The 27,541-nt window shown below is 42.6% G+C and overlaps 3 protein-coding genes across 5 annotated transcripts; 1 reads left to right on the top strand and 2 right to left on the bottom strand.

Moving 5' to 3' along the window:
- Positions 1-157: 157 nt before the first annotated feature.
- On the bottom strand, positions 158-10,623 carry cog1 (component of oligomeric golgi complex 1). Of its 3 annotated transcripts, XM_008415228.3 has the most exons (16): positions 10,229-10,623; positions 9,820-10,073; positions 8,691-8,872; positions 7,709-7,885; positions 6,913-7,069; positions 6,601-6,811; positions 6,113-6,479; positions 4,986-5,416; positions 3,970-4,116; positions 3,727-3,888; positions 3,004-3,128; positions 2,496-2,604; positions 2,252-2,361; positions 1,764-1,845; positions 1,579-1,604; positions 158-370 (listed from the first exon to the last, which is right to left on the bottom strand). In XM_008415228.3, the coding sequence occupies exons 1-15, from the start codon at positions 10,535-10,537 to the stop codon at positions 1,596-1,598; spliced, it is 2,832 nt and encodes a 943-aa protein (XP_008413450.1). In that variant the 5' UTR covers positions 10,538-10,623; the 3' UTR covers positions 158-370; positions 1,579-1,595. The 3 variants fall into 3 exon arrangements, with proteins under 3 accessions (XP_008413450.1, XP_008413449.1, XP_081465704.1); XM_008415227.2 differs by lacking the exon at positions 1,579-1,604; XM_081609578.1 differs by lacking the exons at positions 1,579-1,604; positions 10,229-10,623 and adding an exon at positions 10,138-10,205.
- Positions 10,624-11,201: 578 nt separating this feature from the next.
- LOC103468277 (small integral membrane protein 22) lies at positions 11,202-15,708 on the top strand. The gene is made up of 4 exons (XM_008415229.3): positions 11,202-11,327; positions 12,786-12,923; positions 14,046-14,116; positions 15,395-15,708. Exons 2-4 carry the CDS (start codon positions 12,794-12,796, stop codon positions 15,440-15,442), a joined length of 249 nt encoding a protein of 82 aa, XP_008413451.1. The 5' UTR covers positions 11,202-11,327; positions 12,786-12,793; the 3' UTR covers positions 15,443-15,708.
- Positions 15,709-16,305: 597 nt separating this feature from the next.
- rogdi (rogdi atypical leucine zipper) lies at positions 16,306-27,455 on the bottom strand. The gene is made up of 11 exons (XM_008415231.3): positions 27,147-27,455; positions 25,596-25,667; positions 24,105-24,187; positions 23,040-23,094; positions 22,882-22,962; positions 21,903-21,998; positions 21,709-21,807; positions 21,189-21,302; positions 21,057-21,106; positions 20,300-20,426; positions 16,306-18,941 (listed from the first exon to the last, which is right to left on the bottom strand). Exons 1-11 carry the CDS (start codon positions 27,219-27,221, stop codon positions 18,900-18,902), a joined length of 894 nt encoding a protein of 297 aa, XP_008413453.1. The 5' UTR covers positions 27,222-27,455; the 3' UTR covers positions 16,306-18,899.
- Positions 27,456-27,541: the final 86 nt, after the last annotated feature.

Here is a 27,541-nt window from a genome sequence, read left to right on the forward strand (position 1 = left end):
GGATAAGATCAGCTTCACATGTAAGCATCAGCCGATCACTGATCTCCCAAAATGGAGGAAATCAGGGCCGATTTATTTATTGCTGCACCTCTAGTTTGAACATCAGAAGCAGATTTTTGTTTGAGTAAAGTGAATGAAATCACACAGAAGGCAGGCGTCAGAAGACAACGTTTTGTTTACTATACAGTGTTTTTACAAAATCTACGAGGCGAACAGAAAAACCAACACAGGGTTACTTGGCCATGCCAGACAGCCAGCTGAGCTTGAACAGAGAGGGCGCCGTTGAGTCCTCGTCCTGATCGGCCAGCTGCCTGAAGAGACTGCCCGGCCGGAAAACGTCATCACTTCCTGCTGCGGAGGACTGAGGAGCCTGCAGAGGGAGGACAGAGGGGCCGTCATGCTTGGGGGAGAGCTTCTTCTGAAGTCTGTTTATTGTTAATGTTCAATAAAACCAGAACACGCCAGGCAGTTAGTGACTCCATGTTAATATTAGATCTGATCAGTGAGTCCATTCCTCCATGTGGGGAGGAAAACCTTCAAGCAAAGGATTCAAACAAGGTGATGCTTCTGTAGCTTCATAGAGCAGAACCAGGTAAAACAAGCCAGAGATGAGCCAAAACATTATGACCACTCATATATGATCAAGATGTAAGTCCTGATTGTTTAAAACTGAGTGTGAACTTGAGCCTTGTACGCATGTAGCTGGGTCTTTATAAAAAGAATCACTTCATCACAATGTTTTAAAAAATAATATTGTTCACACTGGGATAGGTTTCAGGAATATTTTCATCCACACGAACCTGCTCAGCCCCGATGATTTAAAGGGACAGTAATATGTGTTTTTCAGACACATGGTGCCATTTTATAACACAATCAAGTTACTGTGCTTCCTTCAGTTGTTACAGAAATGCTGACAGAAATATGACAAACAAAATTTGACCTTGTAATTGAACACATTGAAATTGGGCCTCTGTCCCTTTAAAAACTCCTGCTCTTTCTGGAACTCCGCCTTCAGGAAGTCATCACAACAACACGGCTCCTCTATTAACCCTTAAACAGCGGAAAGGAGGCAGTGTAGATTGAAACTTCAAAAACAACCATGACTTCCTGATAGGAATTAAATATGGCACCAGGAGATTCATTTGAGTGTACATATATAAAGGTTGAGCAACTTTCATTTTTAGTGATATTAACTTGAGACTTTGCATGGATGAAGGATCAAAGCACAAAAAAGTTTATTCATTTTCCCAGATAGTCGGCTTTATGTGACCAGGCCTTAGTTTAGGAAGTGGAGCCCAGTTCTCATGGCTCTGCTTGGCGTGGCCATAAAAAGCAGATGGTCAAAACAATTTTTGATTGACCCAAGAAAAACGAGTGATGAGTCAGATAATGATGATCCCTGACTTAAAGCGGTACAAAGATTGGATCGGCTCGTTCAAACAGCCTTCTTGCCATTTCCAACATAGGCCAGGATGAAAATACCAAGAAATGATGAAGAGCACCCACACTGCCACTGTTCCAACTAAATCAAAGCACAACCAAAACACACCCAGACAGACACAACTCTGATAAACTTGCCTGAAGGCTTCAGAATCTCAGAATCTCTGGGAGGAGAGAGAGTATGACAGAAAACACTTTATGCAGATGGAACAAAAAAAATAACATCACTCTGTGGCTGTCAGTGAATGAAAATGTCCTCTCTCAGAACACACTCGGACCCAGAATAGCTTCAGCACCCCGACCCCTGCGGCTCCAGAACTTACCAGGTTCTGAGACTTGTCTGATCCCCTGGAGGAGGACGTGGGTTTGCGAGTGTTTGACATGCTGAGAGGTAATAACCCGAACCTGCAACAGACAGGACCTGCTGATCAGACATACTACAGGAACCAGACAGACACCGACTATCATGCAGTGATCACGTAATACCTGACAGGTGAAGTCATCAGCTCTGATGGACTCAATATTCTAGGTCAGTTTTCATATTTAAAAGAGCAGTATTATATATTTTCCAGTCATATATTCTGATTTCATAGCATAATTAAGTAACTATGTCACCTTCAGTTGTTATAAAAATGACAACTTTAAGTTATATTTCAAATTTAACGTAAAACAAATTTTACTTCCTAATTTATCGCCTTGAAATTGAAGAGCCTCGGTCTCTAAAAACTTCTGCTCTTTCTGAAACTCCACCTTCTCCACCTGATGGAGAACAAAACATTTCACTTCCTGTTTACTGACGTTCATGTCTGACCTGATCTGACTGCTGGCCAGTGGCAGAATGTTGTAAGGCTCCTGGGAGTTGACAGTGCTGCTCCGCGGCGCAAACTGCTTCTCCGAACCAGTCAGGAGGCCGAGCAGCACCTGGAAGACGCAAACACATGGCAGCGACTGGAACATGTGAACAACAGCCTCTTCTCATGAGTGTTCCACACACATGTCTGAGACATCGGGTTGCTTCATGACTGTGTCGTTCTGTGTGCATGGCAACAACATACCGAGGTCCTCTGGGACAGACGGTTGAGATTGGCGTTCAGCGGAGGTGTAAACACATCCAGGTCAAAGGGGTCAATGAAGCTTTCCAGCCAATCACATATCTTGTGGAATCTGGAAAATAAACAGAACACAATGTTTAAATAGGGAAAAAAAACAATTAAATGTTGTTTAATGATGTAAAGTTTGATTTGTTGGACTGAACATAAAAACATTCCAGTGTCTTTTCTCTTCTCGTCACTGTGCAGCACATCATGTGATGTTTCAATACTTCAGTTCTTTCAGAAGTCAGATTTCCCTAAAAGCAGAACTTGAAACCACATCATTTTAAAGCTTTGATTTTGTGCGTTTCTCCATGTTTAGCTTTGAAAACAGTCCCATATGGACACACTCCGATTTTTTCAAGCTTTTGTATTTCTACATGTTTGAAATGGATCCAGTCTCGAGCTAGTAGCTAGCTAGCTAGCTAGCTAGCCAATGACCAACCAAAACCCAGCTCCAGGGCAGACATACCTCGGGTCCTGCTGGGATCTGGAGGTCTTGCCCTCCTCCACTCTGCTGCCCAGTGTGGTGTTAAGGTAACGAAGGTCGAACAACAACTGCAAGGCTCGGTTCTGAGTTATGGGGAGGACGAACTCCTAGTGAAAGGGAGAAGAGAGAAATTCAGAGAAGAAGAATTTGTGTCTTTTAGGACACAAATGACTTACTAACTCACTATTTTTGTTGTAATTTGAGGGCCAAATTACAACAAATGGAAGACTTATTAAATAATTGTTTGAATGTGTTGCTATTTTTTTTAAATTGTAAATTGTCTTCACTTGCTGTTTGAAGCAGCAAGTGTCTCCCTAATCCCGCTCACTGAGTTTGATGGGTCAGGTTGACAGCTTAACTTAATTTACAATGTGCTTCAGCACAAGAACGTAAAATAATTTATTAAATCATGAAATAATTATATCTTTTTTTTAAAAATAATATCAATACTTTTAATGGAGGCACAATATTAATTCTATATTTAATAAGTTATTTTGTACTGATTTACAATTTTGACCTAAACCTTCAAAGCCACATAAAGACAGTTACAAAGTTGGCCTTCTGTCACCTGAAGAACATTTCCAGATTTAAAGGACTAATGCTTAGGCAAGATCTAGAGAAACTGTCTTGTTGATGTGCTACAGAAATAAACTTGACTTGAACATTTAGCAGAAAATCAACTCTGTCAAAACATGTGTTCCTCACCGTGGCCCGCCGCTGCTCTGCCAGGACGTCGTAGCGATGCAGAACTTGACCAAGACAGGACTGAAGCAGCTCCTGCAGGGTGGGTCGGGGAAGAGCATGACCTCCGACCCTGTTCACCTCCACGCACAGCTGGAACAGCAGAGACTGCACAAACCAGGACGCCTGACAGGACACAAGACTCAGAGTCCGTCACGTGAAACGGCAGCAAATCAGAGAACCTACTTCCTGTGACATCATCCTGACCTGAACCGGAAGGCGGATCTTGGACGTGATGTTGTTCCCTGATTCAGACTCTTCCTGGATCTCCAGTTCCTCCCAGCTTGTTGTGGAGCTCAGAACCGCACCAGCAGATTCTGCCAGCAACGCCGTGCCAAACGTCTCCATCAGCCCCTGTCAAACCAAGGCCGCGATGAGCAACACATCAGCACAACACTGAGGCTGAACCTGTCCACACGTAGCCAGATATCTGGGAAACTTGGAATATTTTTATATGATTTCACCTTTCATGCACATGTAGAGTCCATTTAATAGCACTAAAAATGATCAACAATGAAACCTCTAACCAAGACTTTGTAAATTCTCCTTTTTCACGCTTGTGTGGGGACGTTGAAACCTGAGATTTAGAATTAAGCGCACGGCAGTCTGCAACAAATAATGCGGCGTGACGTCACATATGTGACCATTGTTACTGCTTGGCCAGAAGCAATGGTCACATAGTGGAGGAGAAATGGCTGCTACCAGAGAGCTGATGATTTTTACATCGTTTCTGACGCTAAATCCAATTAGCTGAGTTGCAAAGTACAGAGCTGATTGGAGGTTAGCCGTTTTATCCATCTTTTCCCATCTTATAATTGTCTGAACCATCTTTCCCAATATGGACACACTGACTTTAACACGACTCCCAGTCAACATCACCTTGTGTTTTATTAACTTTATATTCTAACACTGTATTTAAAATTAGTTCAGTCTCTCTCTCTGTTCACACAAATGAATTTTTCACCACGATTAATTTGTAGCAGAAAGTCGCAGTTAATTTGAAGGATTGTGATTGGCTGACATAGGTTTATGTTTGCCCTACACTGCCCCCTATGGGTTTGGCCTGTTTAAAACAATGTAATTCAGCAGGTTGGTGTGGATGACCACGTTTCTTAAACTGATCAGACTATTTCATAAAAACGATAATCAGCGCTATGTCGCTTTACAAAGACCCGGCTACGTGTGGACTCGGCCTGAGACTTTATGTTCTGACGGGTTCTGACTTTGGAGAGGGCGGAGCTCCAGATGCGGTAAGCGTCCATGCTGCAGCCAAGAAGCTCCTCCTTCAGCTCCGCCCACTTGGCCTGTGCTGGGCTGACCTCTGGGGCGGCTTTGGGTTTGCCCAGCTTCTTTCCCTGCCTGGGGGTCCCCTTGGCTGAGGCTTCCCCGAGTCCCCGTCTGCCCAGGATGCAGTGCTTCAGGCTGGGGCAGAGCTCGCCCAGGGACTGGCACAGCCTGGCCATGAACAGGACGGAGCTGAGGCGGGTCGGGGCGGAGCCCAGCTCGGAGCGGACCGACAACAGGATGTGGCGAACGCAGGCCACGCAGCCTTCGCGCAGAGCTTCCTCCACCGCTGCAGAGTCCGTGTAGCGGTTAAACGAAGAGGAGTCCAGGGACCTGCAGGAAGTCGGCGCGGCTGGGATGGAGTCGGATGCTGCAGAGAGCAGAAAAGCACACGGAGGTCAGCAGACCTTACCTGCAGTAAGCTGCATCATTCAGACAGTTTGTTGCAGATTCTGTGGTTTACAGAGATCAGAGATCAGGAGATCAGGAGTATGGAAATGTGAAGTGAAATGAGTAAGATGCATGAGGTAACAGCTTTTTGTTTTTTTTTGTACCAAAAACTGAAGACTGAAGCATTTCTTTATGACTTTAATATTGCAATGATTATTGTAGAGTTATACAGCTGTGCTCATAAGTTTACATACCCCGGTAAAACTTTTAATTTTTTTTAGCCATTTGTGGGAGAATATGAACAAAAACACAAATGGTCAGTGGTTGGGAGAAGCCATTTATTGTCAAATAAGTGTGTTTATTCTTTTAAAATCATAATGACAACAGAAACTACTCAGAGTCTCATCCACTAATACCACCAAACACTCCAGGCCGTCAATGTTAATAGGGGCAATACACAGTATAGGGACCCGGAGTATGTAAAGTTTTGATCAGGTACATTTGAGTAGTTTCTGTTATTATTATAATTTAAAAAGAGTAAACAAAGTTATTTGACAATAAAGGCTTCATGATTAACCATGAGTGAAAACAATGTGTTTGTGTTATCATTTATATTCTTTGGAAATGAGGAAAAAAATAATTCTGCTAGAGTATGTAAGCTATGAATCAGGGATACCTGTGTCCTGTGATGGGAGGTAGTGCTGGAGGTCATCCAGTCTGGCTCTCAGCTTTGCGTCCAAAGAGGAGCAGAAGTTCTGAACGCAGGGCGTCAGGGCCTGCGTTTTCATGGCCAGCCCGCTCCTCTGCTGCTGCTGCTGGCCCCGCTGGGCCACACTGACCCAGGCCGCGTCGCTCAGCAGGTCCCCCGGAGACTCTGACCACAGGAAGGACGCCACGTCTGCCTCGTACTGAGCACTGTGACCGGAGAGCGGGTTGCTGCCGGCGGCAGCCTGGACCGGTTGGCCCTCCAGGTCTCTCACGGCCGAGGTCAGCAGCTGCACTGAGCTTGTTGCGATGGCCTCCGTTTCCTCTTTGGTGATGGTCTTGGGGGCGAAAAAAAGGAAAAATAAAAAAGTAAAGTTTGATCTTACATCGCCAGGACCTTTTCGGTGGGTAAACAACACAGAAGATTCCAAATATCCTTGAATTTAGAGGAGAACCCACGTGAAGGCGGTGAAGGAAGAGCTGCTGCAAGAAGTCCTCCCACACAGCCAGGGGGCGCCCCAGCAGCTGCTGACATACGTTACCCCAGTGCTGACTGATGGAGTCTGTGGTCAGAAGATCCCACACGGCGTCTCTAATGGCTGCCAGAGCCTTGAGGCTCTTCACGTAGACCAGGAGGGTCCCAACGCCCTGACAGATGTCCTGCTTGCAGCTGAGAACAGAAAAGTTGAGGAGAAGAACCGATTACCAAACTAACCACATAAAAGCCCCAGTGGAACACAGAGGAGTTTGGTTTTGTGGACCAGTCCTCACGTATTGATCCACTGCTGCAGCGTGTCCCGGAGCTGCTCCGCCTGGATGGGCTGAGCCAGGGTCCGGAGGGTGGGCTGAAACTCGGTGATGGATGGAGGCAGATACCTGAACCAGCTGCCTGTACTCCACTCCTGCTGCAACACCTTTCTGCCTTTAGCTGGCGACACATGAGAGCAGGATATCGCCTTGATAAACGAGCAACAACTCCTACGCACCCTGAACGGTCCACACACAGGTAGAAACACGGAACAAGGGGAACAGTCAAGTTCAACGGAACAACAGTTTTCATCTAATTGGAACCAACAGAACCAAAGACAGAGTGAGAAGTAGAGCGGAGAGAGTCTGGCTGTGTCTGTGAGGAGGCAGGAAGCCTGGTTACAACGACTGGCTGGACGTATGGGGTTATATTGAGCTACATCACAGCCACATTGCATCTTTTGAACAGCATCTGGAAACGGTAAATACTACACAGTGGAAGCACTGCCTTAATTACTGAAGAGACACAAAAACAGACATCAGTTTGTTGAATTTCTGGCTAAACTAATTAAAATGCAGAATAAAGGCCTTTAAATGTGATATTTGAAGTTATCTTGAAAATAACATTAAAATCTCGATTCGTCTCGTTCTTGTGAACTCAGTTTCGTGTCCTGTATTGTCTCATTAGCTTTGAGTATCATAACACCCCTAATCACAAGTCATATCATGACTTCCGTGTATCTTGCACCGGGCATAGGAACACATTTAGAGGTGCAGTTGAACTTAAGCAAATCTTACAGATGGTGACTGTTTGTCCTACCTGTGGGAGTGCAGGAGGTTACATTCTCCAAGGTGGAGAAGAGCATGCCACAGCTGAGGGCGCCCTCTGCTGGCCTGGGAGCCCCCTCAGCAGGCATGTAGAAGACAGCGTAGGCCTGGAAGAGCGTGGTGATGAGCAGCTCCACCAGGCTGCACACCTGGGCCTTGATCCCTGCGCCTGGAGGACAAAAACACGCCACGAGTTGGTTCATTCTCAAAACAATGACAGAAAACCAGCAATTTATCTGAATGTACGCCCACAAGCTGCTGGTGTCTGTGGTCAGAGTGTTTCAGCTCTGCAGTCGGGCTGTTTGGTTAACATGACCCTTGACCTCCACCTATCCGAGCAAATGACTTCCTCCATTCATCTACAAAAGTATTTAAGGGTAAGTGGATGGTGTTCTTATCCCGCCAGTATGACAGACTATTAATGACTTATTGTCATTAATAAATCATTAATAGTGCAATTATATCATCCACCTGCTGCTTAGTAACCAGGGTTATTGTAGTTAATGAAAATGAACAAAATAACAAAAATTGGAACTGAGAAACCATTTTTGCTAACCAAAATAAAAAAAACGTTGAATTGGGAAAAACTATAACTATGCTATATGTATTATTAAAACTAATATATGAATACTTAAACACAATACAATACTTTGATCTTTCTGAATTACGTACTTAAAAAATAACCAACGTATCAAAAAATAGAAGTAGCACTAAAACTAAGAAAAACTAAACTAAATCATATTTAACTAATAAAACTAATAAAAACTAACACACCAAAAACCAATTATAACAAACTGAAAACCTAATAAAACTCAACTATAATTAAAAACCCAAAACTATCAGAGCCCTGCATTAGCCTGTACCCTCCCATGGTTTCTGGTTCTGTTGGTTCTGTTTAACAGCTAATGTAGCCATGCCTGGGTTGGACTAACAGTACCTCTGAATGTGACTACGGTTCACCGAAGGAACTGTACCGTGCTGCGGTTGGTTCAGCAGCTGGTGGATGGAGGCCTTCCTGGCCAACAGGAAGTCAGCCAGAGCCTGGCGTGGTGAGCTGTCTTCCAGCAGCATGGTGGAGACCAGGGCCTCAGCGATAGCCTGGTCCGACACGGCACGGCCGCGCAGCAGAGACCTGCTGTCCAGGAGGATGGTCGACCTGGAGGGAGACGGCGTTCAGAGGCGGAGCCAGACATCTGCTGCCAGCAGGAATGTGACCAGTGATTGGCCGACAGGTAACTCAAAAATCTGACCAGTGAACACAACACATTTCAGTGCTATCACGTTATTTTACTTAACAACCCAGAACAAGAATCAAACATGGAGAACCAACATTTTGCTTTATACTGAGCAAATCTAAAACTCAACCCAGAACAACTGGAGCTAACATTTAGTTTTATACTTACTACTAGAATCAAACATGGAGAAACAAACTTAACATCCAGAGAAATCCTTATTAGTTTATAAATTATGGACTACTTATTCTTGTTAAACATGAGGAAGAAATATTTAGTTTTGTACTTTTACCTTTAGACAATAAATTGCTTCACTAATTATTGTGATTTACAATAATATTGTTTTCTTTTTGTTTTTCTTGGCTCTAGTGGCCTTTATTTCACAGTAGACTGAGAGGAAACAGGTTATGAGAGAGAGGGGAGACATGCAGCAGAGGTCACCGGGTCGGGACTCTGACCTGTGACGGGCGCCTAGAGGACTGAGGCCTCCTATTGTTGTTTTGAAATTATTTACCGATATTATATTGATAATAGTATCTTAAGTTTGCTCTCTCAATGTCCAATAAATTTACATTTTGCAAAGAACACAACACTGGAATTGGAAGATATTTTAAATATTCAAAATAAAATGCGATGACGAAACACATTAAATAAAATGGAAATGAAAACCACGCAAAACCGAAGCCATGAATAAAATGGATCATGAAGTCTCTGTAAAGAAAACTGCCCTTCAAAAATAGAAAGGAAATGATCACGCTCATTTTAATTTATCATACGATTAATTGATAATTGTGACAGGCTTAACCTGGAGATTAGCCATCTCTACCACAACACTTCCAAATGCAGTTTGACCTTTTGACCCTTCTCGTACCTGAAGTGTCCGGTGGTGGCGACCTGGCGGACCAGGATGGGGAAGCGGGCCAGCACGGGACTGTAGAGCCCGCCTGGTGCGGCCTCCAGCTGCAGCAGGCTGTGCAGGTGGCAGCAGAGCAGGTAGAGCTGAGTGGCCTGCAGGTACTGGGCCGCCTCCATGGCGCTCCAGATGCGCTCTGGGATCTCCAGGAGGAGCTTGATCTGGGAGGCCATGGTGTAGAACTTCTCCTGCCACTGCCTCTGGTTCTGGTTCTGCAGCGGGACACAAGTAAACATGATGCTGCTGCTGATGATGGAAGGATCAGATCTCAATCACCTGAAACTCTTCATGTTGTGAAGGGATTGCTTCAGGGTCTGCTTTGAGTTTGGGTCAGGAGTGGATCTCTAACCACAGCAGTGACCGGTACCTCCAGTCTGCTGCCTCCCGCGCCGTTCCTGCCCTGCTTCAGTGTGTGGCAGTACCGCTGCATGTCCTGGATGGACTCCACCACGCTTTCCGAGCACTCCCGCATCTCTCCGATGGTGTCGGCGGCGTCGATCAGGTCCCGGTACCGCTCCCCGACCATCTGCCTCAGCTCCTCCTTCTTCTGCTCGATCTCCCCGCGGACCTTGCGTTCGACCCGGCGGATCTCCTCGGTGCTATAGCGCTCGAAGAGAGCCGCCGGGTCCTTGATCTCCGAGACCCGCAGGGCCAGCACGGGATCCCCAGCCATCATTCCCCCCCGACAAGTTCAGCTGGTGACGGAAAGCCAACCCGGAAACAGGTGGAGAGCTACTTCCTGCTTCCACGTAGCAAATGTTGGTGACGTCATACGTGTTTCGCACGTTCATTGGTCAACAAAATTGTCTGTCAGAGAAGATTTCCGTTCAGGACTCATCCCGCCCAACGCGTCCAAAGATAAATAAAAACCTACCAGGAGCGTTTAGAAAGAAAATATTACAGTTGATATTTGGTTGGATCATTTTCAAGCCTTTTTAAGAATATAATTTATATGAAAGGTTCATGCCACATAAATGCAATCAGTTCGGTCTGTTGTTGTTGTTATTATTATTATTATTATTATTATTATTATTATTATTATTATTATTATTATTATTATTATTATTATTATTATTATTATCATCAACATCACAGTATGGAATGTCTCGTAGAGATGCAAAACACAGCAACATTGGTAGAAAAAAATAAGAAACAGAACGGGACTATAAAAACAAGCACATAAAAGTAAATGGAATATTTAAATAAAAAAGTAAAATAGGTACAATTTATACCATCTATAGCTGACTCCAAATGAGTCTTAGAAACATTTGTTTACATTTCTGTAAACAAATGCAAAGTGGTTCGACACATTTATCCCGGAACCCTGATCCTGCCACAGCCACTCCCTTACCTGCTCCTGTTTCAGTCAGGAGGGTGGAGCACCAACAGGTGCAGCACTATAACAAAAGATCTTTGAACCCGGAAGAAGAAGAAAACAACTTAATAACAAGCGACTCTTCGTACAGGTAGGTTTGACTCTGGTTATTTCAATAAGACTATAAAGAATACGTTTGTATTTACTGAAGAAATTAATATTTAAAAAATAGTTCCGATCTTTCACTGCCAGCAGTCGGATGAATGATAACTTCCCCAGAGGTCAGTGCAGGACCTGCGGTGAAACCAGCTTTAGGTCGGATGCTCCTCAGATATTCGCTCCGTGGTTCCCTGCGGTCAGTGGGGGTTTCACACCGTGGGCTGTTACACAGACGGCGGATATCTCAGCTCCGTGTTCTCGCTGCAGAAAGCGGAGGTTCCTTTAGGGACCATCAACACATTTACACTCGGGAAAAACAAACAAACAACAACAACCAGTAGCTTCCAGGTCATGAGCTCTATTGACACCAAATCAATGCTGAATTGTGCTAATATATTAATTAAAAACACCAACCAACGGCCAGGTTTAAAGATTCAACTTTCCCTTGAATGCGTGAAGGTGCATCCCGTCACCCCTTCAATCCCCTTTCGCACCAATAACTGCAACCTTGACGGGCCGCTGTTGTGCTCCTGACCCAACCAGGACAAACCCGCTATGACCACAACTGTTAGCATACACTGATAAAATGGATGAACATCCACTGGACATAGTGACCAGCACCAGAGCAGCACAGGAAGTTACTCTACATTTCCTTTAATTTCTAAAAGGGGGGGGAAAAATGTCTGTTTGATGTACAGTTGTGAAAAACAAACTGATGGTGTGAAAACAAAACAAAAAAGTTTGATGGTGGAAATATTATGTTGTGGGATGCCAGCCAGCCAGCCAGCCAGCCACATACATACATACATACATACATACATACATACATACATACATACACACACACACACACACACACACACACACACACACACCCTTGTCCCTTAGTGGGGTCGGGAGGGTTTGCTGGTGCCGATCTCCAGCTAACGTTCCGGGCGAGCCCAGTGGCGCAACTACACATTATTCAGGTGGATGAGAAAACATAAATCGGCGCCCTCACCCCCCTGCCCCCCGGAAGGAAGGTACGTCAGGTCAGGGCTAAGGACCTCGTCTCCCCCTGCGCGTAAGGCGCGCTTAAGTTTATGGGAAAACATCATCGGCACGCCGCCCCCTCCAGACGGAGTTTTGGCGCCCCCTCTGCTGCTGCGCCCCTATGCGTTGCATGCGCTGCATACCCACTTTTTGCGCCACTGGGCGAGCCAACCACCTCCATTAACAGATTATTAGACTTGTACTAATCAATGTGTTGACATCTAAGCATCAGTACAAGTCACTGTTGATTTTTGTTCCCCCTTTTAAATAAAGACAATCAGATAATGTGATTTATTTATGTAGAACAATTGGTGTTTTTACTCCGTCATCAGTCTGAACCTCATATTTGTCCAAGCCTGGTTCTAAATAGTTCTTCCAATAATTGACTTCTCTTGGTTCTGTGTTTTTCTGAGAGCAGACTGGATCATGGCTCAGAAGAACATCCAGCAGGAGTTTGAGGACCAGTTCAACGATGTGGTCTCCAGACTGCAGTCGAAGCAGATGTTCCAGTCTGACTGGGACATCGCTTCTTTTGCCATCTTCTTTATCTTCATTGGTAAGAAGTGTGGCGCTCAAAGCGGCAGCATGTTGGAGTTCAGTTTGGTTTATTAGTGTATTCAAAACAGTGGAAATGTGCAAAAATCATTGATAAAATATGCTTAGAATCAGATTTAGCTTAAGCTAGTTTCCATCAGTATGGCCAGAGCAGGTGAGTTAACTAAACACTCTAATATCATAATATCATAAGCATACTTTGAAAGTCTCCATATGCCCTGCATGCAAACATTACCAAGTCATAAAATTATGACAATATTAGCAGCACTAAATGTGATGCAGCTCTGTTACTTTCATTTTAACGTATTCTTTTTCTTTGTCTGACTGGTAGATATTTTTGAGAATTATTTAATCAGCTCAAAAGATTTTTGACATTTTTAACTTTTGGAATTTGTTAACCATTAAAACAGGTGGTTACCAATGAGCAGCAGGTATTTACATGCAGAGTTGAGTAGTATGGGAAAAATGTACTTTTATCAATAATTTTACTACACTGTACTTTTATGTTTACTTGAGTCATTTTATTATGAAGTATCTCTACTCTTATGTGATTAAAATTTCTGGATACTCGACCACAAGCATGTTTTAACCAAAAGTTCACCAAACACACACACACCTGCAGTTTTGTTAAAGTTTCATTAGTTTTATGTTGAAAGAAACTGATTTGGGAAAAAAATGCTTTGCCTGATTGTTTTTTTTTTTGTTGTAATCTTGTTATTCATATGCATAATTTTCACTTTGATCTTTAAAAATACCAAAATTTCCACATAATTTTATACTTTGGTCTGCCTGATGATGCAGTTGTCAAATATTAAATTATGAAAGTTATGATCAGTTACTCGGTACTCTAGTAGACTTTTTACCAAATACTTTTTTACTTTCTTGGACGGCTACTTTCTACTTTTATTGAGTAAAAATGTTGAAGTAGTGCATCTTTTACTAGAGTATGATTTTGGGCTGCTCTACTGAGCTCTGCTAACATCACAAAGGTTCAAAACATACCTTAACAGAAGTTTGGTTTCCAAAAAACACACGTTGGAGGATTCCTTTCCATCTGTAAACCGGTTTTTGTACAAATACTGATACCTGAGCTCTTCCTGCTTCTTGTCACTGTTGTGCACAGGCGTGGTTCTCACGTTGGTCTTGCTGGTTCTCATCCGGTGCTGCTGCTGCGGCTGCTGTGACGATGAAAAGGTAAAAACTCTAAGGTTGAAATCAACAGCACTAATGATTCTGGTATGATGTAAGAGAAGCGCAAATGAATCTAATGTTGTAGTTATGTTACGCACAGCAAGTATCTTAGGAATGATGAAGCATCATGGTGGCATGGGGGGCCCCAAATGGGAACCTGCTTAGGGCCCCACAAAAGGCTTGGGCCGGCCCTGGCTGGCTTAATGAAAACCAAATATTCACTTTCAGTGACGGATTTAAAAGTATAAACGTTTGTCCATGTGCTGTTCTGCACCCGGTTCTTGGTCTGGGCTCCTTGTGCTTGAGCTCCTCCATCAGGGCAGCGAGGCGGGAGGAGACAGGCCCGGTTCTACTGGGGTTCTGGAAGCCCAGGTTGTTTCGGAAGCTGTCTCTCATTTTCTTCTTCTTAAAACTTCATAGATTCTCTACAGAGTTTTGGTCAAGCCACTTTTCTGATGTTACCATGGTGAAAAAAGGAGGCATGTGGACTTTTGGTCTGTTAGACAGCTGCACTGACTTTGGAATTTGTTAAACCCAGTGGACCAGAACCAGCAGGTGACATGACACCCCAGATCACCTTTGACTGATCTGGGGTCAGTCAGATCTGGACAGTCAGAGTCCAGAGTGGCGTCCAGAAAACGTCACTCTGGACTTCACACAGTGAGGATTCTTTCTGGGACTAAAAGAAATGCAAAATGTACTTTCATCTGAGAGGAGGACTTTGGACCTCTGAGCAACAGTCTGGTTGCTCAGAGGTCCATCTGTTGATGGTGTCTCTGGTTGATGAGTGACCCAACACACGCATAGAGTGACAGCTGCAGCTCTGAGTCAAACATTAGATGACCTTTACTTCAAAATCATCATCTCAAAGCTGCAGTTGTCTTGTCTTGTCACATTTTTTCCTTCCACAAAACTTTCTCCCCCATTTTTTTGGATATTGCAGTCTGTAAACATTCAGCTTCTTTAGCAACAACCTATTCTGTCTTACCTCCTCCCCCATGATTGTGTAAGTTATAGCTTAATATTTCTGTAAAAAACCCAAACATTATTTTGCATATTTAAATCAATAAACTTGAATCTTGAGCTTTCAGCTACCAAAAAATAATAAAATGATCAGAAATGAATGCTTAAAATAGTTTCGCTCAAGCATTCTGCTGTTCATATTGCCATGTAAGAGAACCTAATAAACTTTAGAAACATTAACTCACTGACATACCTGTACATGCTGTGTGTGTTGCTGACAGAGGTATTGATTATGTTGTGTGTGTTGTTTCTGAACAGCCACGCAGAAGAAAGGTCGGCATAGAGAACTACGGCATGGAGCCCTGAGCGACCCGGTCGGACCGAAGGAGGCCCAGCAGAACCTTCTCATCCTCTTCCTGTTCCAAAACGCACACTGGAATCAAAACGCTTCCGACAGAATGTAATTGTTGTTTCCCCAAATGGAAAGTTAGCACACGTGATCGTTTTTTCCCAGTCGCAGCTTTGTGGGTTTTGTTGCCAGGTTACCACTGGGAGACCTGTATATAGATTTGCTAAAATGATTTGAATGTAATTAAAGGTTTTTACTGAGTAATAAAGCAGTTTAGTGTTTGGCTCTGTGTCCTCCTGTGCTGTTCAGTCAGCAGTGTGTTGAGCTGCAGAGGAATCCAGCAGGTTTCTGCTCAGCTGGAGTCGAGGCCAAACGGAGAAAACAGCAGAAAGGATTTCACTGTGGAGGAGTTTAATGGGACACACAGAGACAGAGCTGCAGTGGAATCTGACACTGTGTCACCACTTCCTGTGAGACTGAGTCCTGCTGACCCAAACATCCAACCTTCCTCAGAATGTAGCGACCCAGAATAACAGCAAAACTACAGGAAATTCAATTTGGGCTTTTCAGAATTTGGTAAGTTGAAAATTAAATGTTGATTGGATTTAAATCAGGAATTTAAAGTAAGTAAAGAACAGATGAGGAAAAAGTCACAACTGTGTTTCTTTTGACCATATAATTGAGCAATTTGACATTTCAAAAGTAAATTTGTGTATTGAAAACACCCCAACGTCAAACGTTTCATTGTTAGGGTGTTTTTTTTTTGTAGCCATATCAAAATTGGTTTGTTTCACAAAACTGCAGTGAAAAGGATTTTTTCCGCAATACATGAATCACATAACCAACAATTGGCAGAAACCACGAAGACGACGACAGGAAGTAGTGGGACGATGATGGAGCAGCATCTTTATTAATGACTCATTGCCTGAAGAAACTTATATGGACAGAGGAGCTCAGGTTGTTTCACATATTATAAATGTCATACCAAATTGTTAAGACATGGTGACAGTTCAAACAAATATGCAAAAAACATGTTATTTAATAAAAGTGTGTGTGTCACACAGAATTCTAATAACATCCATTCATAAAAGCAGAACTCAAACGAGGTTCTTTTAGAGTTTTATTGCACAGAGGAATCTTTTCCACATTTCATTTTACAGGCAGCTTCTCAAAACAGATTAACACTTAGAGTGCTGAAATCATTTGTTCATGATTAGATTAATATTCCACAGATTAACCACATGAGAAACATAATAAATACAAACACAGAGCCGAGCGGACAGAAACAAACGACACAAATAGCTTAGAGCTGGGTTAAATCCAGAGAATGTGTGCAGAGCTGGAAGGAAAACTGTTTTCCTCCTGCTGCTGCTGATGCCGTCTAGTCAGCAGACACTGTGGAGTTACAAACTTAACCTGAAGAAGAGCAGTGTTAGTGGATATGAATGATTTCAGCATGGACCAGAGTACCAACTGGGTTCCCTGTGGGACAATCTTTGTAGCTTACATCTGATATAATAAAGCACCAAAAATATGAAGAAAAAAAAAAAACGACTTTTAAAGCATCAAAGAGTCTTGAAATAGAGATACATCAATCAGAGATTATTGGGCGATTCCCATTTTATAATTATTGTACAATTCAGACCTGCTGATATTTTAGCCAATATCTCCAGATCTATAATCAACATCTCTTCCTGCTATTAATTGTTTACTATTAGTTTTGGGAGCAGATGTGATGTCATTGGTTTACTGCAATGCAAACATCACGGTGCAAAAAAATAGTCCTCTACATTCTCTATGAGGGAAGCCATATTGGATAAAGTTAGAATTCTATGACGTCATGTAGGGGCCAACATATTTAGACAAAAAAAAAAAAAAAGAGTAGTAAATTTATGGCAAAAAAAAAAAAAAATCCACTAGATTTCTAGAAAATTTTGGAGATTAATGTAAAAATCTCTGAATTTTTTGTCAGAAATGTACTCCTCTTCTTCCCCGTCTCCATCGGCTGTAAGGCGACGCTGTAGGATTCTCCTTTTTCCTAAACAGGAGCTGCATCTTTCCGGTACAGAGAGAATGTACCGCTATGTCATCAGTTAGCATGACGAAAACCATTAGCATTACGAACTCTCTAAACATCTGTAACATTTAACAAGGTTTAATTTCAAAATAAAAGCTGCAAATATTTTTGTGGCAGTCTTTCCAGATCTGCTGAATCAGAATTCAGGCTGATGGTGAGTCTACCAGGATCATGCAATCTGCTGCGGTCAGCTGAAACCAGCACTCTGAGGCAGGGGTGTCCAAACTGTAGCCCCAGGTCCATTTGTGGCCGTTGGACTGATTTTGTGCTGCCCCACCAACTGTGATTCAAGAACGATCCAAATCTGACCCGTCCAGCACAGCTGGGTGATTCAAATGGAGACTTTTAATTTGTCATCAGTGAAAATTTATAATTTTCTTACAGTGAAAAATGTTCAGTACAACAGAGTGTTGGCTGTTTTTTTTTAAATCAGAACCACATGTCCTCAGAGACCATCACTGAAAGGCCGACTTTATCTTTTTAATCTAATTTATTAATCTTGGATACATATCGCCAGTGTTTTGAGAGAAAGGGACTCAAATCCGGAGAATAAATCTGTTCAATTGAGCCTGAACAAATTTAAACACTAATGGCTTTTTCTTTTAACTCGGCTAATGTAAAAACTCCCTTTTAAGATTTTGATCTACAATGAATAACATCTCTTTTCTATCAAAATAAATACATAATAAAATCAGACAATTTTATTAGCTTAAGTGTTTTGGGTTTTTTTCCATAAGGTTTGGACACCCTCGCTCTAAGGTCGCTGATATGATCGACACAAAAAAATGATAAACTATCCCTTTAAATGGGCCCTGTTCACTGACTGGATAACATTTCAACTGGGTAGTCACTGGTCTGGCCTTAGCAAGTTAATAATAATAATAATAACAACAGGCTCAGGGCCACCAGATTTCAGTGTTCCTGTAACTTGTAGACATTAGAAGGAGCCTACCAGTCAGCTGAGTAAATCTCAGAGAACAACTGAGGTGCTGGAGGGAGGAAAACAGAAACTAGCTAAATTTAAAGAAATCAGGAAATTTGGGGTTTTCAGGATGAACCTGAAAACACTTTGATGCTCAGTTCTTCCATCCTGAGTGCAAACATTAGAGTTCTACATGATTAAATAATTTAAATAATAATCACATTCATTCATTGAGAGGTTCAAGTTTGTATCATGAGTTGCCATACACACCCACACACACATATGAGAGAAATAAAGGTCAGCTGGCCTAACTCCATTATGGTCTATAATCTTGGTATCCGGTGGTGTGTGGCTGCTTTCAGCTCGTGGAGCAACACTTTGACAGACTGCATGATAAATACATAGAAAAATAAAAGCTTTCCAGCGTTTCCCTTACACTTGATTGGTTAGTTTGGTTTGTGGAGGATGGGCTGGATCAGAACGGCCTGTAGTTCCAGAAGCTGGAGAAGACGGAGATCTGGAGGGAAGAGAGGAGAGAAGATCCGGTTAGCGACTGGGTCAGAACCGGCAGAGACGTGACAGATCCAGAACACACACCGATCCAGAACACACACCGGCCCGTTAGTGACCTCCAGAATGCTACTTCAGGGATGAGACTCTTCAGTCAGGTCGTCACTGGAGTAGCTGCGATTTTGGATTCATTTTAAATGCTTTGAAGCAAAATTAGACGTGAATTGTTACTGTTTGAATCAAACAGTTAAAATCAAAAAACAGTTCAAAGCTCCTCATTCTAGGACCTGATAGAAATCAGTTTATATGAAACCTGGCAGTTTGTTTCATTTTTCTCCAGACTGTATCAAGATCATGAATGTGAGAAATGAAGAAAAGTCTGAATTCCACTGGAAACAGTAAACTAAAGGTGTCTTCACACCTGATAGTCCGGTAGACTCCACTCAACATTTGTTCTATTTCCAGCTACTGTGGTTCTCAAACCAACCAAACCCTTTGAGAAACCTGTTCCCCTCGCCGCCTGTGGGGGCGCTGCACCAAGAACCACAGATGGAAACGACACAAAAACCTCTGAAGAAGACGCTGAGCTCATGAAATGCAAACAGAAATGGAGCAGTGTCAGATTTTAGCAATTGGAGGATTTCTCTTTAATGTTTGGCAAAAGACCACGAGTCATTTCTCCTTCTAGAGCCAGACTAGCATGTTTGTTTTGGTTGTAATTACCCAGAATGCCCTGCACTGTAGCCTGCTTCCTACTTTTGGAGTGGTCTCCGGGCCGCTTGCTGTTCACATACATTAGAAACGCATCAGAGTTCACTTCAACTGAGCCGAGACCGAGGTTTGGTTATTCATTCACAGCTTCCCAAGCGAAGCGGACTTTCTAGACAAACGGACTGGAGTCGGATTGAAGCGGACTGAACAGAGCTGGTGTGAACGCACCCAAAGATATATTAGTACTGATTTGTGTTTGCTGTTGCTTTTTGGTAATACAAGCAGAAGAGGCTCTAGATTGGACATAGAGGAGTGTTAACCATTAAATGTGAGGTCATTCCTCCACAGGAATGTGGAGTCTTATTATCCATTATCATTGCCGACCTGCAGAGTTTGGGGCAGGAACAGAGATATTGGTCTTCATGATTCTGCTTTGGTCTGGATCTCTGACACTTCACTCAGAACCTCCCACACAAACTACCAGCTGGACCCCACTGTTCACCCCACACTGACCCATGAAACATGGAGTCATTTAAAACGGCTCAGTGGAATAAACTCTTGAGTTTTCATCTAAAAATGAAAGGAGCAAGAAAACAAACAGCCTTGTAAGAAAAGCCTCTGCTCCAGGCTGAGGCCCTGGTGCTGCCGGCCCACCTTGTCCTTGAGTTGCTGACAGAGCTGCAGGGAGATGGTGAAGAACACCAGCGTGTCGCTGAGCCACGGCACCACACACTCCACCTTGTGAACGTGGCTCACCTCGAAGCGGTTGTTGTTGAGCTCACTGTGGAAGAAAGCGTTAATGAAACACACAACCTGACATCCTGGGTCAGCACCGTTTACTCTCTTCACTCAGGACTGAATCTCAGTCTATTTCAGTTTCCTAAGAACTCAGCTGGATGTTCATCCAGCAGCTGCTTTAAACACCTCAAAAAACAACAACAACAAAAAACAATCAGGTTCTCAGTCCAACGCTTCTAAGAATGGCTTTAAATGGCATAATGGAGAGGCGTTGTCATGACGACATGCCAAAGGCAGGGTTAGATAGAGTAGGAGCTTCTTAAAGAGACAGAGGCCCAATTTCAAGGCTTTATATTGCAAAATCAAAATTCTTATAAGTCATATTTGATATAAACAGCAGAATAATTACTTAACTGTGTTATAAAACAGCCCTATGTTCCTAGAAAATATATACTGTAACACTGCCCTTTTTCTCTACTGATTTGTGCTCGCTAAGCTGCTGTTTGTAGCTCAGTTCTGACTTAAAGCTCAACTCTCCTGGTTTGGTTTTCAATTTGTGGCCAAAGTAATTACGCCATAGCCTGCCTAGCTTACTAAGGTTTCTTTCCTGATGCTCAATGAATAAAAACAGTGACCAGTTCAGACTGAACTGGTATCTGGAAATCAAACTTACAACATCGCTCCTGGGTTGTGCAACACAGAGCTTCCTGTTGGCTTGAAGTTCTAGGGAAGACAGGAGGGAAAGCAGTGAGACAGCAGCCGGGTGAGCAGCAGGGAGGTCCACTGCACGGTCACAGGGTCTGACCTTGGTGGTGTTGGGAGGGAGCACATGTAGCTGGTAGACGGTCAGACACAGCTTGCTTAAATTGATGTAAAAGTTCACCATCACGTCACCAGGCATAGGGGGAGTGAACATTTTCTGGAGTTCAAATGACAGAAAATGGTGTGAGGCAACAGGAATCTGCAGGAACGACAGCGTCACACACCCTGGACCGGAACACACCGGTCGGTCCAGAACCTGCAGTGCTTTCTACTGGGATCTGATGAAACGGGACAACATGCAGTTATGCAGAACCAGAACACTCAGATTAAATCCCACTCAGCTGGATTCTGTTCACTGATTAGATCACTTCTGAACTAAACTGATCCGACTGGATTTACAGCTTTCACAGCTGTGCACAAATTTTTGTGGGTCCATCACATAAAATCCCAATAAAACAAACACAATGAGCCGCTCTGCTTGAAATGTGAGAAGTTTCCAGGTGTGGAAAACCCGGAAACCAGCGTTTCTAAGGTTTCTAGAGCCTTTGAAACACTGGCCGTACCATCAGACCGCTGGTGGCGAGTTCTGGAAGAGTCAACGATGCCGGGGTGGTGAGGCGGTTTCGAGCTCGCGTCAGCTGCAGCATCACGGCATCCATGAGCTGCAGAGTGAACAGAGCCGTCCGGTCGTTATGACTACCGCCGTCAGCCATGTCCAGCTGTGCACCGATGTGCCGCTGAGCTCAGAGAAACTGACCTTGTTGACCTCGGCGCCCGTCTTGAACTGGTAGGTGTCGTCGCGGCTGCTCAGAAGCAGCAGAGCCTGGTTCACGTGATTCCTGGCGTCCTGGATCTGATGGATCATGGAGAACCAAGCAGTCAGACTTTACCCACGTCTGTCTCAACCTCCAGCTGGTCTTTTCATCACGCTACATGCTCAAGGTACATTTTCACTTCACAGTTTCTTATCTTCACTGCAAAATCACCAAATCTTACCAAGTGTTTTTCTTGTAGTTTCTAGTGCAGTTTGTTAGTAAACTTGAAATAAGGCAGAAATAACTTACAAGTAACTTTGCAACAAGATATAGGAGCTTGGGATTTTGAAAAAAAAAAAGGGGGGCTGGGGGGGAAATGTTACCATTTAGCATCATACGTGCTTTCATTTTGCAGGTTCGACTTTCAAGAGATGTCATGAAATAGGAAGATAAATTAGTTAAATTAGAACTTAGGGATTGGTCAAAATTCTACGGTGTTGTGCAGTGATCGGACAGAAAATGAGAAAGTACAGAAAACATTCAGGTCAGATTTGCGGAGGAGTTGTGATGACTGGTGAACATAGCAAGTAGGTGGAAAAAATTTGCAAATGCTGAGTGAATTTGCATCAATGGTTTCAACTGCAACTTCCTGAAAGGACTGGTTAACCATCAATGACTTGTCAAGGTGTGTATTTTTAATGTGGGATTTTCCCCACTGAATACATTTAATTAAACTCCAGACTATTTTATACTTTTTAGTGTGATAAAAAGCCTCAAGGAAACTTCACGTGCTGTAGACAGACAATTATTGTTTATCGTTGTGTTTGTAGAATTGAAATAGCAAAATAATAACACAGTTATGTTGTTAAAATTGTTTCTCAGAGCATGATTCTGTGAAACAACCAACATCTTGTTGAAGGAAATGATCTTTGCTGCCTTTGAGCCTTTCTGTCAGCTGAACGTGACGGGGAGCGGCGGTACCTGCTGCAGCTTCCACTGTTTGTCCTCTCTGAACTGAAAGTGCAGGACTTGGCTGCTCTTGGCAACCTTCAGGTTTATGTCCTGCAGAGCAAAGGTCAGCATTAAAAGATGTTATTCAGCTTCAATCAGCGTTTCAGGAAGCAAACGCCGTTACTCACCGCCTGAGTCAGAGCCTCTCCCTGCAGAGTCAGCACCCCCTTCACCTGATCCATGCTGCAAACACACAAGCAAGAAGTCAGCCTTTCACAAGCGTTACCATGACGACACGCAGAGCAATGCAAACTGGGACGCTCCAGGAACAAGTCGACTTCCAACATATCCAATGTTGTGGAACAGCATCCACACATTCTGACCCATGTTTGTCCCATTAAAACCATTAAGTTCAGTATATGTTACAGTGGTCAAGGCGACACACCACCACAAAGTAGCACAGGATTGTAGAGCTGAAGAAAAATAACACATAGTTTTTACAAATGTACGTCTTAAAAGTGAGACGTCCATTTGCATTCATTCCTCTTTACTCCTGACTGAGCTTTTCACATGTTAACGTCAGAAGGAATTGCTTTAAACTTCATATTCATCCTTTGCTACTTGATCAAATGTTCACAAAAGGAAGCCAATAAAATGTTGGCTTTTTCTAATTTAGAAAATGAATTTTATTATACATTTACCTTTTTTAGGTATTTTTAATATTGCATAAAATAAATTTAAGTGGTTAAATGAATGTGTCCATTTTCTAAATCCAATAAATCATCAGAATAATTGATTACTTAGATAATTGTTAGCTGCAGCTCTACCCAAAACTTTTGTTAGAGAAAATTAGTGAGCAAACAACGAAAAGTTAAAATGTATGAACACTTTTGCACTGTGAGGCACTAAACCAACTTAAGGGCAGATTTCGGAGAAATAAAGAAAGAAGACAACAGGGGCAGTAAAGACATATTCATGGTCAAAGGTGAATTATTTTAGAGACTTGGCTGTTTTAGATTGGCTGAATCTTTGTGTCATAAATGGACAAAACTAGCTCAGTTTAAGTAGCTGACTTATTATTTGAGGTAAGGACACACACAGAGGCAGACAGCCACTTCATCACACAGAAAGCCATTGTTACCCAACAAACATTGTCTGCTTACTGCAAACTACAGCTGACCTAGTGGAAGGCCGTGTAACAGTAGACCAGCTGCATGGCTCAAAACAAACAGGTGGGGCTTTGGAAAGCTTACGTTGAGCTGCCCAGGATGAAGTTCTCCTGCTTCAGCTGACTCTCCAGGCCCGGAGTGGGCATGGAGAAACGTCTGGACGCCTCCTGTTAACAAGAACCAATAAACATGTGAGTCAACAGACCAACTGGATAGAGGTGGGACTCCAGCAGCCTGCCAGGAGGGGTACCACAGGGCTTAATGTTGGGGCCTATTCTCTTGTTTTTACACATTTCCTCTCCAGACCATTTTCTTATGCGTCGTATTGTTTCTGTACTGATTATATTCAGCTCCAATGTCTTTTTAAGCCAAACATTGTCCTTCTTGATGAACTGCTATGGTAGTATTTCGGTTCTGTGCCAACTTCTTGCAAGTGAATTCTGATGAGCTAGAAACTCAAAATGTTACCACTGAAAATCAAATAAATATAGTTCCCAAGAAAATAATAAGAATTCATTTTAAAATTGTAGTCTCTTAGACTGTTGGAGCCTTATGTGGTCAAACCCAAAGCTATCTCCTTGACCTTCTACATACTCTTGCAGTCTAATTTCTTCCAGTCAAAGTCTGTTAATGGTTCTATAAACACATTTTGAGACAGGAGAGAATATATTTTAGAGTGGTAACCCCCAGACTGTTCAATGTGTTGCCACCAAGAACCATCTAGATTCTGTGGATACAGCTGATAAATGCCTTCAGAGTGGAGTTTTACTAGTTTTGTGTTGAATGATGTTAATCTTATCTTTTGAGTTCTTTTACACTTTTTGCATTGTAAAGGCCTTTTTGATATTTGACCAGTAAAAGTTGCTGTATAAATAAATGTTTACTTATTTATAAGTAATAATTATTTCTGCCTAAAGCCTGTGATCTTCCTCATCCTTGACCAAACATCCATTACATTGTTCTGCAGGAGTTTGCTCCTTCCTGTACACATCCTTAACGTATCTAAGTTGCTTCAGTATAGTGATCATTACGTTCCTCCCTGTCTTCCTCACTAAAGGTTATGTTTTCTTGTTTAGAAGTTCCTTCATGTCACCGGTGACATCGGGCTTATTATTGGGGAAGCGTTGAGCTAGTGTTGTCCACACAGAAGCTTGTATTGTCATTCCCACACTCACTCATATCCCTGGTGTCCTCTCTGTGGCTGGCACAGTGCATCCCAATCTGTTGCCTCAAAACTCAACAGTCTTAAGGCTCCTTCAGCTTCCTATGATAATTTTCTTCAAGTTCTTTTTTTAACCATATTACTCCTGAACAAGGGGTTATTATGTTAGTATTCTTAATAACAAATATACTAATATTTACCCATCCTAAATATTATAGACCAAAAGTTTTCATATAATCCTTTATAATAAAAGGATTTCATTCCTCTTTCAAGCACTTAAAGAGAACTAAAATATGCTTGGAGTTGAAATGGTTAAAAAATTTTAGCTTTTTGTTATTCTTATTGATATTTTCTTAGTTTCTTGATAAGTTCCTGAAATTGTTTTATTGCTTGGCACTAAACTCAACTCCTACCTTGAGGATCTCCTGAAGCTGCTTCAGGACAGCATGTACTTCTTCTTTCAGCAGCCAGTTAAACTCCTCCTCCTGCAGAGGAGAGAAAAACACTTAATCCCTAAAAGATTAATACAAGCACCTGGAAGTTACTTACAGATTGGAAAAGTACCTTGAATTTTTTTTCTTCACATTTTGTCATATTTCAACTGCAAACCTCAATGTGTTTTATCAGATTTTCATTTAGGCTTTAAAACACATTCCCAAGCCTTGCAGCTCTGTTCAAATCATCATCTATACATTTGGAAAAGGATGAGCCAACCGGAGGCCTTCTAGGAAAACAATCACTGCCCATCATCCAGAACATGTCATCTCTATGGTAACACATGGTGGTACCCAGACCAGCTTGTGGGGGGATGTGTTGTTTTTTTTTTCAGACTTGGCGAAAAAAGTCTGAAAACTTGAGACTGTGGTCAGAGTTTCACCTTCCAGCAGGACAATGACCCTGTTAGAATGTTAGCATGGTCAAGTCAAAGTCCAGAATTAAATCCAAGTTGGAATCTGTGCAAACCCTGAGAAGTGATGCTCACAAATGCTCTCCATTGGATCTCTTGAATTTTTCATTTAAACACTTAAGCCTTTTTATAGACAATATCAGAAAACTAAAATTTAATTTTACTTTAAAATAAGAAAATACATCATCTACTGCCTAAGATCCAGTAACCATGCAGTCCTTTAGGAAAAGCTTGATAATTTGTAGTAAAAGGATGAATCAGCAGCTAGAACAAGACTTCTAACACATGAAAAGCTCCGTGTTCTCCACTTGATAGCTTAGGTCTTTCTGTTCAGTGTTGGGGTTTTTTTTCGACTAAAACAACTGGATAGCAAAAATGTAATTTAGAAATTAAAAAAAAATAAAACAATTTGAACTGTGAGAAGAAAAGTTGCTCTATACATCTTAAATGAAACATATTTTTGTACAGTTTTGGCTTAATTGATCTTCTTTCAGCAAATGATCTTTCTCGAGTCTGCATTTTCCAATTCACCATTAGTCAATAAAGATAATGACTTTATCAAAAATCGATTCATCGCGTAATTTCGATCATTCCTTTCAGCCCTAGTAGTGAGGTAAGATGTGGAATAGTTCCGTTGGTGGGAATAGTTTAACAAGACACTGTGGACCCATAGAAACAAACTGGTTCCACCTTTCAGTGCGGCATGTTTTGCTTTAAGCTGATGTTAAATTGACACATTGAGCAGTGATTTAATAAAAGCCAGACATCTTAGCTATGCATTGATGTATTTTGGATCCTTTGGTCTCAGTTACTGGCCTCCATGTTCAGTGATGCTCTCTGCTATCACACCGGGCCTTCTGTCCAGCAGCGGTGACAGCGCGAGCTCCTGCTGCCCTCGCGCCTCACCAACATTTAGGATGGTTTCGTGCTGTTGTGACCAGGAACTGAACAGTAAAATGTCCCGAAAGCGACAGGCTACAGGCTGGGTAAGGATGAGACAGCTAGCTGTGTGTTTCAGCAGGTAGTCCCTGTGTGTCTCCCGGTCGGAGGAGCTTACCAGCACGGCTCTTTCCACCTGACTGGCCGCGGACATCTTCGGCAGCTCGGACAGGGACCTCTGAGGATGCAGCATTTTTCTGCGGCCAAGACACAAACCCTGGTTGAGGAGTTTAGCAAGACAGTCTTTTCTCTGGGATCACTGTGGGTTGTTTTTTTATTTGTGCAGCCCACTAGCTTAGCGGAGGATGTGTTGCGTTCCAAACAGTCGAAAATGATATTGCCAATGACAGGAAAAAAGAATCTTCTTACAATAAACATAAAAAATAATCCCACTGTGACAGACAGTAACCACTCCGCATTAACTATTAACTGGCTTTCATCAAAATGCTAAACATACATGTAACTTTAAAGACAACTGAAAGCAGGACGTTTGAGGGATCTGTTGTTTTGTGT

The sequence above is a fragment of the Poecilia reticulata genome, chromosome 8 (assembly GCF_904066995.2).
Source record: "Poecilia reticulata chromosome 8, P_reticulata-male-v2, whole genome shotgun sequence".
In the NCBI taxonomy this organism is placed as follows: Eukaryota; Metazoa; Chordata; class Actinopteri; order Cyprinodontiformes; family Poeciliidae; genus Poecilia; species Poecilia reticulata.

Excerpts from the sequence above, each read along its gene's own strand:
- cog1 (XM_008415227.2), bottom strand. The coding sequence starts at position 10,537 with ATGATGGCTGGGGATCCCGTGCTGGCCCTGCGGGTCTCGGAGATCAAG. Across the intron at positions 10,074-10,228 it reads CGGGAGGCAGCAGACTGGAG|AACCAGAACCAGAGGCAGTG; the intron begins GTACCGGTCACT and ends GTCCCGCTGCAG. Across the intron at positions 3,889-3,969 it reads AGATCCGCCTTCCGGTTCAG|GCGTCCTGGTTTGTGCAGTC; the intron begins GTCAGGATGATG and ends GTGTCCTGTCAG.
- rogdi (XM_008415231.3), bottom strand. The coding sequence starts at position 27,221 with ATGCTGCATCCTCAGAGGTCCCTGTCCGAGCTGCCGAAGATGTCCGCG. Across the intron at positions 21,999-22,881 it reads AACAGTGGAAGCTGCAGCAG|ATCCAGGACGCCAGGAATCA; the intron begins GTACCGCCGCTC and ends ATGATCCATCAG. Across the intron at positions 21,107-21,188 it reads TCCCTCCCAACACCACCAAG|AACTTCAAGCCAACAGGAAG; the intron begins GTCAGACCCTGT and ends TGTCTTCCCTAG.
- LOC103468277 (XM_008415229.3), top strand. The coding sequence starts at position 12,794 with ATGGCTCAGAAGAACATCCAGCAGGAGTTTGAGGACCAGTTCAACGAT. Across the intron at positions 12,924-14,045 it reads CATCTTCTTTATCTTCATTG|GCGTGGTTCTCACGTTGGTC; the intron begins GTAAGAAGTGTG and ends TGTTGTGCACAG. Across the intron at positions 14,117-15,394 it reads GCTGCTGTGACGATGAAAAG|CCACGCAGAAGAAAGGTCGG; the intron begins GTAAAAACTCTA and ends GTTTCTGAACAG.